This window comes from Neoarius graeffei, chromosome 2, assembly GCF_027579695.1.
Source record: "Neoarius graeffei isolate fNeoGra1 chromosome 2, fNeoGra1.pri, whole genome shotgun sequence".
NCBI lineage: Eukaryota > Metazoa > Chordata > Actinopteri > Siluriformes > Ariidae > Neoarius > Neoarius graeffei.
In genome coordinates, this window is record NC_083570.1 from 61,861,458 (window position 1) to 61,872,877 (window position 11,420).

Sequence of the window (11,420 nt, forward strand, 5' to 3'; positions counted from 1 at the left end):
TCCCCACTCCCACTCTCCCCACTGCACTACTGGGAGACTCCACAGCGACGCTTTCTGCTCTGCGTGCTGCTGCTCGCGCCCTCACGCAATTACGTGATTGCGTCACTCATCTCGGCCCAGTCCCACAACACCTACAGCGGTGCTTGAAAGTTTGTGCACCCTTTAGAATTTTCTATATTTCTACATAAATATGACCTAAAACATCATCAGATTTTCACACAAGTCCTAAAAGTAGATAAAGAGAACCCAGTTAAACAAATGACACAAAAATATTACACTCGGTCATTTATTTATTGAGGAAAATGATCCAATATTACATATCTGTGAGTGGCAAAAGTATGTGAACCTCTAGGATTAGCAGTTAATTTGAAGGTGAAATTAGAGTCAGGTGTTTTCAATCAATGGGATGACAATCAGGTGTGAGTGGGCACCCTGTTTTATTTAAAGAACAGGGATCTATCAAAGTCTGATCTTCACAACACATGTTTGTGGAAGTGTATCATGGCACGAACAAAGGAGATTTCTCAGGACCTCAGAAAAAGCGTTGTTGATGCTCATCAGGCTGGAAAACATTACAAAACCATCTCTAAAGAGTTTGGACTCCACCAATCCACACTCAGACAGATTGTGTACAAATGGAGGAAATTCAAGACCATTGTTACCCTCCCCAGGAGTGGGCGACCAACAAAGATCACTCCAAGAGCAAGGCATGTAATAGTCGGTGAGGTCACAAAGGACCCCAGGATAACTTCTAAGCAACTGAAGGCCTCTCTCACATTGGCTAATGTTAATGTTCATGAGTCCACCATCAGGAGAACACTGAACAACAATGGTGTGCATGGCAGGGCTGCAAGGAGAAAGCCACTGTTCTCCAAAAAAGAAGATTAGCAAACTGCAGACGAGCAGCAAAGATCACGTGGCTATTGGAAAAATGTTTTGTGGATGGATGAGACCAAAATAGAACTTTTTGGTTTAAACGAGAAGCATTATGTTTGGAGAAAGGAAAACACTGCATTCCAGCATAACAACCTTATCCCATCTGTGAAACATGGTGGTGGTAGTATCATGGTTTGGGCCTGTTTTGCTGCATCTGGGCCAGGACAGCTTGCCATCATTGATGGAACAATGAATTCTGAATTATACCAGCGAATTCTAAAGGAAAATGTCAAGACATCTGTCCATGAACTGAATCTCAAGAGAAGGTGGGTCATGCAGCAAGACAACAACCCTAAACACACAAGTCGTTCTACCAAAGAATGGTTAAAGAAGAATAAAGTTAACGTTTTGGAATGGCCAAGTCAAAGTCCTGACCTTAATCCAATCAAAATGTTGTCGAAGGACCTGAAGCGAGCAGTTCACATGAGGAAACCCACCAACATCCCAGAGTTGAAGCCGTTCTGTACGGAGGAATGGGCTAAAATTCCTCCAAGCCAGTGTGCAGGACTGATCAACAGTTACCGGAAATGATTAGTTGCAGATATTGCTGCACAAGGGGGTCACACCAGATACTGAAAGCAAAGGTTCACATACTTTTGCCACTCACAGATATGTAATATTGGATCATTTTCCTCAATAAATAAATGACCGAGTGTAATATTTTTGTGTCATTTGTTTAACTGGGTTCTCTTTATCTACTTTTAGGACTTGTGTGAAAATCTGATGTTGTTTTAGATTATATTTATGCAGAAATTCTAAAAGGTTCACAAACTTTCAAGCACCACTGTATAACTCTGTCTAACTGCAACGATGAATTCAAGCACAAGACCAGCAGATAGAGTGCTGCTGTATATAAACAAAAGTGAAAGCTCATCTAGGGGCAGCACTGTTGCCTCAAAGCTAGAAGGTCCGGGTTCGAGCCCAGCAGCCAGCGAGGGCCTTTCTGTGTGGAGTTTGCATGTTCTCCCCGTGTCCACGTGGGTTTCCTCCGGGTGCTCCGGTTTCCCCCACAGTCCAAAGACATGCAGGTTAGGTTAACTGGCGACTCTAAATTGAGCGTAGGTGTGAATGTGAGTGTGAATGGTTGTCTGTGTCTATGTGTCAGCCCTGTGATGACCTGGCGACTTGTCCAGGGTGTACCCCGCCTTTCGCCCGTAGTCAGCTGGGATAGGCTCCAGCTTGTCTGCGACCCTGTAGAACAGGATAAGTGGCTACAGATCACGGATGGATGGAAAGCTTATATTCAGTATGTGCAAATTGAACAAATATTGTAAAAGAAGAACATTCTTTAGAAAATCAAAAACAAATACACACAATGTGTGTGTGTGTTCTCTCTCTACTTAGTTGAGTGGTTCTTGACATAATATGGATTACTACAGGTGTGGAATAGGGCTATTTACTGTACTTTTATTATTTACTATATGATCTCAAACACATTAAGAAGGTAAGAAATTGCACTCATTAACTTTTGACGAGGCACCTGTTAATTGAAAAGCATTTTTGATGACTCCCTCATGAAGCTGGTTAAGATAATGTCAATAGTGTGTAAAGCGTCAAGATAAATGCTGGCTACTTTGAAGAGTCTAAAATATTAAACTTTTTTTTTTTTACCACATATGTTATTTAATAGTTTTGATGTCTTCAGTATTGCTCTACAATGTATAAAATAGTCATAATACAGAAAAACCTATGAGTGAGTTCTGGTTCTGTGCGTATATATATATATATATATATATATATATATAAATAAAATGTATGTTATTTTTATATAAATATATAAAAGACGTTGATACAGAGACAATGTGTGTATATATATACACACACACACACACACACACATACTCATTGTCTCTGTATCAACACCTTTTTAATAATACTGCTGGTTTTATCATCATTTCGATTTCCTTCCTTCCATTTGAACATGCTGCTCCGGGATGAGTCAGAGCCAAATAAATTTATTCCTTCTACTTTATAATGGACATGACATAATAAAAAAGTAAATTCATGACAAGTGAACAGCCAAAGAAACTATAAAAGATGTGGCACTGACATCAACACATTTTCTCCTCTCATCAGTGTCAGATAACCTTCAGTAGAACACTGTAAGTCACCTACAGAATAATGTTATTCGCTCTTGTATTCTGTTTTTAAATTTAAAATACAATACTATGCACCTGGCTCCTTGGAACATGAAAACATTTTCACAAATTTACTTTTCGGCTTGTGCTAGTGTGTAACGCTATATATCACAAAGTACGGTATGTTCCTGGTTGTTCCGTTCATTTTGACCAGAGCATAAAACATATTGCATAAAGTGGTGAAATATCAATTGACACCAAGTGCTTCTTACAAATTTATTTTATTTTCACTCGTACCAGATCTCTCTCACTCACACACTTGCTGAAAAGAGCTTCCCTTGACATAAGAAATGGTTTTATGCTTCAGCTGTCCAGTAGCCTACATCCAGTGAACAGAACACAAAGGGGTAAACATTCAGTGTAACTGTAAAACCACTGTATTTTATTAACAGAATAATTCAACATTTAGACCTGATAGACAGATCTATAGCCGATATATGTATATTTTTTTAAGGCAGCTATGCATGAGCTGCACTGAGACCCTACTACACAGCCAGCTGCTTACAAACATTGAACTTTAAGTAATTATGAAAAGATATTGATGGCCACACATCAGATGCTCAATAAATAGTCATATCGATCCAGTGAGTGGTATTGAGTGACCCTCCCCAGCTACTCCCACACACACAAACCCCCCTCTCCCTATTCAGGATGTGGACAATAGAACAGCTGTTAAATCAGCTAAGCATCATCAGGATCGACCCTCCTCAGGCTCTCCCATGTACACAATACACAGGGAAGGAGAGCACACATAAGACAAGACATGGTAACCTGATCATATCCTGTTATTTTTTAATAGGAGTGCTGATGAGTAGTATTTGCGTATTGAGACATTCTGGCTCTGTATCTCACTAATATTGGATGTAGAATGCAGATTATGAGATTAATTTTGAGCACGTCAGATGATCGTATACTTTGATGACTCCATATATACTTATACTGACATTGTGTCAACCAAATCAGAGTCTCCTTTATGCATTACATAGGGTTAGCTCTAACACCCCTTAAAAAGTCACAGGGACTCAAATGTAATTCAACCAGAAGCATAATGTGTGTGCATATGAGTATGTATGAGCCATAAAACTTACCAGACCAGCTACCCTGATGACGATGGTTCCATCTAAATTTCAGTATCTGCAAGTTTCATGGACACACTATCTTTATTACGGCCTTCAGAAATTACAATGCATACACATTGAGGTTTACATTACAAAACCTGGTTTAGCCCCTTCTACATTTCCCCAAGACCACCAGTCCTGTATTCTTCCATTACTGGGACTCTATATACATCTATGCCTATATCTTGAAGTATTCCTTATATGGGAATATTCACAATTTGGGGATTCAAGTTATCGACCAGGCTATCAGAAATGACAAAACTCACTGGCATGGTTTCAGTTCATTGCAATGTAACAGTGTGTTCCCAACATTTCAGCAGCCCTCCTACCCTGATAAAGAAAAGCCATCAAATCATCTCTCAGAAAGGCTTTAGATGGCACTATACAAGCAGTAAGCAGATAACCCTGTATGTATGTACGCAGTTAAATCAGCTATTGACTGAACAGATTACTGATCCACTTTCTCCTCCCTCAACAGCTGAGGGCTTATCAGTACACTCAATGCAGGCAAGATGTTCATAAAATGACCCTGGTTTTGAATGTGAATATCACAGTATTAAAAACTGTATATTTACTGACAATGAGTGATGTACACGCAACATTTGATTTGTTCCAAGAAAAAAAAAAAAGGTGATATTTCCTTTGATCCATCCATTATCTGTAGCTGTTTATCCTGTGCAGGGTCGCAGGCAAGCTGGAGCCTATCCCAGCTGACTACAGGTGAGAGGTGGGGTACACCCTGGATAAGTCGCCAGATCATCACAGGGCTGACAGAAAGAGACAAACAACCATTCACACTCACGGTCAATTTAGAGCCACCAATTAGCCTAACCTGCATGTCTTTAGACTGTGGGGGAAACTGGAGCACCCGGAGGAAACCCACGCAGACACAGAGAAAACATGCAAACTCCACACAGAAAGGCCCCTGTCGGCCACTGGGCTCAAACCCAGAACCTTCTTGATGTGAGGCGACAGTGCTAACCACTACACCGCCGTGCCGCCCTCCTTTGATACCATGCATTTATAAAAATGAATGTAATCCAACTACAAATGAATTAAATCCAACTACAGACTTATTTTATACTTCCAATAGTCGCGACATCTCAATCAAGAACTGCTGTGACAAGCATTTAAAATTTCACCAACTGTCAGGCACACCAAAAAAGCATGGATGTGGAAGGTGTATACACACACATGCACATACATACATTTATTTTCTATGGACACGTGTGTTTTAAGGGGAAATACACCACTTGTATTTTTCATACAAGCTACATCCGGGACATGGAGAACCAAAACCGTGACAAAATCTCTATAGGTCACTCGTGAGGAAATTGATGAATTGTTTTGATAAATTTCAGTACTTTGTTTGTGAATGTGTCTATATAATAAAAAGAAAATCACAGGTTGGTTTGAAGATATGAAGTTTATCTTCTCGTGTTGAAAAACTCATATTTTTCATACGAAATACATCGCAGATCTGAATTATATATTTCCTGATATTTCACTCCCATGACATCACTCCCAGTGTTTTCTCGTTACCTTGACGCACGTTGTCAAAATGGCAAACCGGTTCAAAATGAAAATTCTTTTGATTAACCTGTTTTGTTTTGTTTTTGTAGATGTGTCCATATAATATTACACGGTGGTGTGAAGATATGAAGTTTATCTTCATGTTGAAAAATATATCACTCATTCACTTTGCTCACTCGTGATATAGACATTCATCATTCAAAGATAAACTTTATATCTTTGCGCCATCGTGTAATATCTCATCTCATTATCTCTAGCCGCTTTATCCTGTTCTACAGGGTCACAGGCAAGCTGGAGCCTATCCCAGCTGACTACGGGCGAAAGGCGGGGTACACCCTGGACAAGTCGCCAGGTCATCACAGGGCTGACACATACACTATATTGCCAAAAGTATTTGCTCACCCATCCAAATTATCGGAATCAGGTATTCCAATCACTTCCATGGCCACAGGTGTATAAAATCAAGCACCTAGGCATGCAGACTGTTTTTACAGTTTGGAGCTGGCCCCTTCCTCTTCCAACATGACTGCGCACCAGGGCACAAAGCAAGGTCCATAAAGACATGGATGACAGAGTCTGGTGTGGATGAACTTGACTGGCCTGCACAGAGTCCTGACCTCAAGCCGATAGAACACCTTTGGGATGAATTAGAGCGGAGACTGAGAGCCAGGCCTTCTCGTCCAACATCAGTGTGTGACCTCACAAATGCGCTTCTGGAAGAATGGTCAAAAATTCCCATAAACACACTCCTAAACCTTATGGACAGTCTTCCCAGAAGAGTTGAAGCTGTTCTAGCTGCAAAGGGTGGACCGACGTCATATTGAACCCTATGGATTAGGAATGGGATGTCACTTAAGCTCATGAGAGTCAAGGCAGGTGAGCAAATACTTTTGGCAATATTGTGTAGACACAGACAACCATTCACACCTACGCTCAATTTAGAGTCACCAGTTAACCTAACCTGCATGTCTTTGGACTGTGGGGGAAATCGGAGCACCCGGAGGAAACCTACGGGGAGAACATGCAAACTCTGCATAGAAAGGCCCTCGCCGGTCACGGGGCTCGAACCCGGACCTTCATGCTGTGAGGCGACAGCGCTAACCACTACACCACCGTGCTGCCCACCGTGTAATATCCTCTATTTATTTAGTGTACATTACTGTGTTTCTGGAATATATTCCATATTTTTGTGTGACCACTTCTAGCTAGCATGGACATTAACAAGAAATTGTCAGAGTGTGAGGTCTACATTTGGACCTGATGCAGGATTTGGTTGCTTGGAACTTGAGGAGCTTCAGAATCTCTTCAAGGCCAATAGAGGGCAGCATGGTCCTAAATTTACTAGATTACTCCAGTGATAAAATGTCAACAAACCCCAAGCAATAAGATAATATGCTATCAAAACTGAACAAGATATACTGATTATTTAAAAATCTTTATTGGCTTTTAAAACCACTTAGAAAATCTCACCTGTGAGTACTTTCCATTGAAAAAAAGAGAAACATTGCTAAAATGCTTCGGCAATATTAATAAGCTACTGTACATTGAGCAGTACACCAGACAACAGCACAGAGAAAGGTTCTACTGTTTCAAATAGACAAAGAAAACACTTTCCCCCCCATCAGACCAGTCAGAAATACAGCATTAGACTTAATGTTGAATGAAACTTCTGTGTATCAAAAAAAGTAAGGTTGAGATTTTTTCCTTCGTGAAATTAAAAAAGTAAATAATCAGTGCCTTGATAAATGTCAAAACATAGAAAAAATATTTACACTTTTCTTCACAAAGGCATTTTTGTTTAAAAAAAATAGAAATGTATGAAAAAAGAACACATTTGTGAACTAAAACATACAGAACAATATTAACTTAGCAAACACATAGGTTTTATTCAAAAGAACACTACATTTTTTTCTTTTTTCCCCCCTCTGGTCAACACAACCAGTCCCTTTTTTGTGGAGGGAGTGGTCACAACATGTACTACAATAGATAGTTCAACATACATGCGCACATACAATCATTGAATAACATAGTGAAGTATGTTCTCTTTTATTCACTTTTAATAAGGTTAAATTTTGTTTGCTTTTCTTTCTTATTCTCATGGATGAGAATGAGTAAAAATGTGTATCTCATTGAGATTAGTGCACATTGCTACACAAGGCAATAATTCATTGTAATTTTCCATGTCATTTGTAATTCCCCTTTTGCAATTTACCTTTGAAAAAAAAAATCTGCTTTTTGCTCACTTCAATTCTTCCATTTTGTCCTTTAAAATGTCTCACAAAGGCATGGTTACAAAAAAGGAAAATCTTTAGTGCAATAAAGTGAACTTCCCAAGTTTGCTGAATCATAAACCATTGATTTTCCAGTGCCTGCCACTCCAGGGTTATCTGCGCAATACATTTGACTGTCACAATAAAATGAACATTTAATATATGATTATTCATCTTTTTTATATATTTATATAAACCATGCGTATTTTCCTCTCTCAATGTACACATCACATCTGCAAAGCAGAGACCAATAGACTCTCTAAGGAAAATGGCACATCAAGCTAAAGACCAGACAGACAGCATTACTTGCACTACACAGAAAGCCAAAAACATAACACACAGCATATCGTGCTGGCTATAGATTCAATATGAGCAATGTAATATTTCTTCTTTTGTTGTTTTCTCAAGGGTACTCGGACCTATCTAAAAATTTTCACTGTAAGACAGTGTATTGATAAAATGTCATTTTTACATATGGGGCATTAATATAGTGACTACAAATAGCCAAATTAAGCTTTCATGAATCCGTTAATGACTTGACAACATGCTTACCATCCATTATTACCTGTACATCAGATACATTTTCCATATACATACTATACACAAATATGATCCCATCTGAAAATCAAGTACCACAAAACCCTGTTTTATTAACCAACAAGTCCAACCAGTTTTCTTCCAAAATGATGCTAATTTGGAGATGAATATAACTAATCTCAAATGCTTATAGTTATTATAAAGCTGTTCTTTGGTATGGATTTTAGATTGAAATTCAATGAATACCTATTAGGTTGGATATGTGATCACAAGACATAGCCCTAGATAGCACCTGGCCATCACCATATTCTTTCAAAATGACACCATCATTTTGTTAGCCATCAACTGTAACAAAATGTGAAGAAAAACTACATGGAATGTTAAAATATACTAACTTTAAGCGATGCGTTTGAAACCACATCAATAATTCACAATAACAAAAAGCCAAGCTTTTTTTTTTTGGAAATGCAGCAAGGCCTTTAAAAATCTTTCCGCACCTTAAAGCCTACGCCTAAGGCCTAGGACTTCGGAAATAAGGCAGATTAATCTCCCTCATGTAATATTCACTTTTTTAAAACTGTGTAGATACAGCAAATATGTAATCCTCATCATCATCCTTCTATTTAACAGTACAATTATTATGGCCTATTATTAAGTTTTCTAATTTTCTATTTATTAAATAGAACATAATTACGGAAAATGATGTGATAGTGCCAGTTACTTTTATTGAGCACCTGTTAGCACCTAAATCTTTTAATCTGACTGAGTTAAGATATGCAAAAGTGACGGCAAACTTCAGTCATGATGATGTAAATTAAGTAAACCCTAACAATGTAACTTACCAACATGCTTGCAAAGCTGAACACAATACATATGCAAGACACTTAAAAACTCAGTGATTCATCATGCAAAATATTGCATTTAGTTTCACATCACTTATGATTCATGGGAACAAAATATTTAAAACATCAATGTGAAAGTAAAAACAAAATTGTATTAAAATGTATGTAACTTGGAAATATAAACTTGTATTACCATAGTAATTAAAAAAATGTATGCATATTGGGGCCAACCAATTCATAGCCAAAAGAAAGAAATAGTAAACTATATAGAGAAATATCAGGATGAGAAGACTGGAATGAATTGGGTTTAAAAAAAAAAAATCTATAAATCCAATAAATGAACAGATCAGACTGGCACTTCCCACTGGACTAACCGATGTATCCAGTGTGTTGATGTAGTGGACAAATCACATTAAAAACAGAAAGGACAGTCACAAAAAAACAAAACAGAACAATCAACAGAAACCATAAATAGTGACAAACAGCAACAACCACAACAAACACAAAAGGAAACAATACTAACCCAACATTTCCACTGTTGGTTGGTCTTTGTTCTCCAACCAGTCAAATCCAGCAGAATTCACAGTGTCACTGCATATCTGCTGAAACAACGGGTCGTTCTTCAGCTCCTCCAGTGTGGCGTCTTCATATTGGTCCTGTTGCTGACTTGGATCAAACAAAAGGTTTGGATCTAAAGTGTTCAGGTCATTGATGCTACCAGAAAGGTCAGAGGCCAAACGAATTTCACTAGAAAAGTCAGATGCTACTGTGCTGAGTTCTGATGCCACCTGCCCAACCAATTGTGAGCTGGGATTGAGTCCATCCTCCCCTAAGAGATCCTTGACAGTGTTGTTAAAGTCCAGTTGCTCCTGCTGCTGTTCCTCATCCTGTTGTGAGGTTTGAGACAGCAACTGCTGCTGGCTGAGGTTTGGATCATGTTGTAGCTGCTGTTGGTCTTGTAGCTGCAGTTGTTGGTGCTGCAGTTGTAAATGTTGGTCTTGTAATTCCAACTGTTGGTCCTGGAGTTGCAATGGTTGTTCCTGAAGTTGCAACTGTTGATCTTGCAACAGTTGTTGATCCTGTAGTTCCAACTGTTGTTCCTGTAGTTGAAGCTGCTGCTCTTGCTGGAGCCCAGAGCCTGATTGTGCTTGGTCATCATTAGAAAAAGTAATTGGTTCATCTCCAGTGCTTATAAGGAAACCAGGCTTCTGGAAGTCAAACTGTGAAGGGCTTGAGCAGACAGACAGCTGTTGACCATGATGGTTCGTGCCTTCTGGGAAGGCCTGCGTTGTCTCCAAAATCTGTGTCAGGTTCATCCGGGCTGTGTACTTGGAGGGCATGTTATTGACACCCAGCCCACGCACTGTATCATCTCCATCTGCATCCATTTTACTCAGGAGCACAGTGGTGATCTTGGCACTATTACTCTGCTGTCCCTGTTGGCCAATTGGCAACATCTCAGACTGCATCATGATGCTTAGTGGTACTGACTGGCTCCTTTGGGCCATGCTGTTTGCAGTGACCACTGAATGACTGTTGGAAAGAATGCTAAGAACCTCTGAGGTTATGGGAGAATTGAATGGTGAAACAGCAGACCTTGGGGTAGGGTTGGCTTGCACAGACGTGCCACTTAGATTGCGCTGACGAACAGCAGGACTCACACTGCGACACCTAAAAGTTCCACCTCCATTCCCAGATGTACCACCTGTAACTTTATTGTCTAATGGTGCTGGCACAGCAAAACTTTCCTGCTTGTTCTCCACTGCCTGTTGTCCTTGTTGTACTGGTGACACAGTTGTTAATCGACCCAACTGCCCATCCTGGTGCCTGGACTGAGACTGAAAAGACTGCCCTGGTTTAGCAAATGCATGTGGTTTACGAAAGTGGTCTTCCACCAAGTCCTGATAGCTTGGAAGGATTCCGATGGCATTATTGTTGGACACTGACGGGGAGCCTGAAGTGCTGTTATATCTATTGTTGATCCAATCCAGCTTGGCCTTGTCTGGGTGAGTGGCCATTGGTCTCTGCATGGGCTTGACTGGGCTA

At 39.6% G+C, this 11,420-nt stretch overlaps 1 protein-coding gene across 2 annotated transcripts in view; it reads right to left on the reverse strand.

The window, feature by feature from the left end:
- Positions 1-7,143: 7,143 nt before the first annotated feature.
- Positions 7,144-11,420, reverse strand: part of LOC132881761 (DNA-binding protein RFX7) — a 52,572-nt gene continuing 48,295 nt past the window's right edge. For both annotated transcript variants that reach the window (XM_060914605.1, XM_060914606.1), the window contains one exon: positions 7,144-11,420. This exon is cut by the window's right edge and continues 1,979 nt beyond it. In XM_060914605.1, the coding sequence (XP_060770588.1) occupies positions 9,893-11,420 (1,528 nt within the window). In that variant the 3' untranslated portion in view covers positions 7,144-9,892.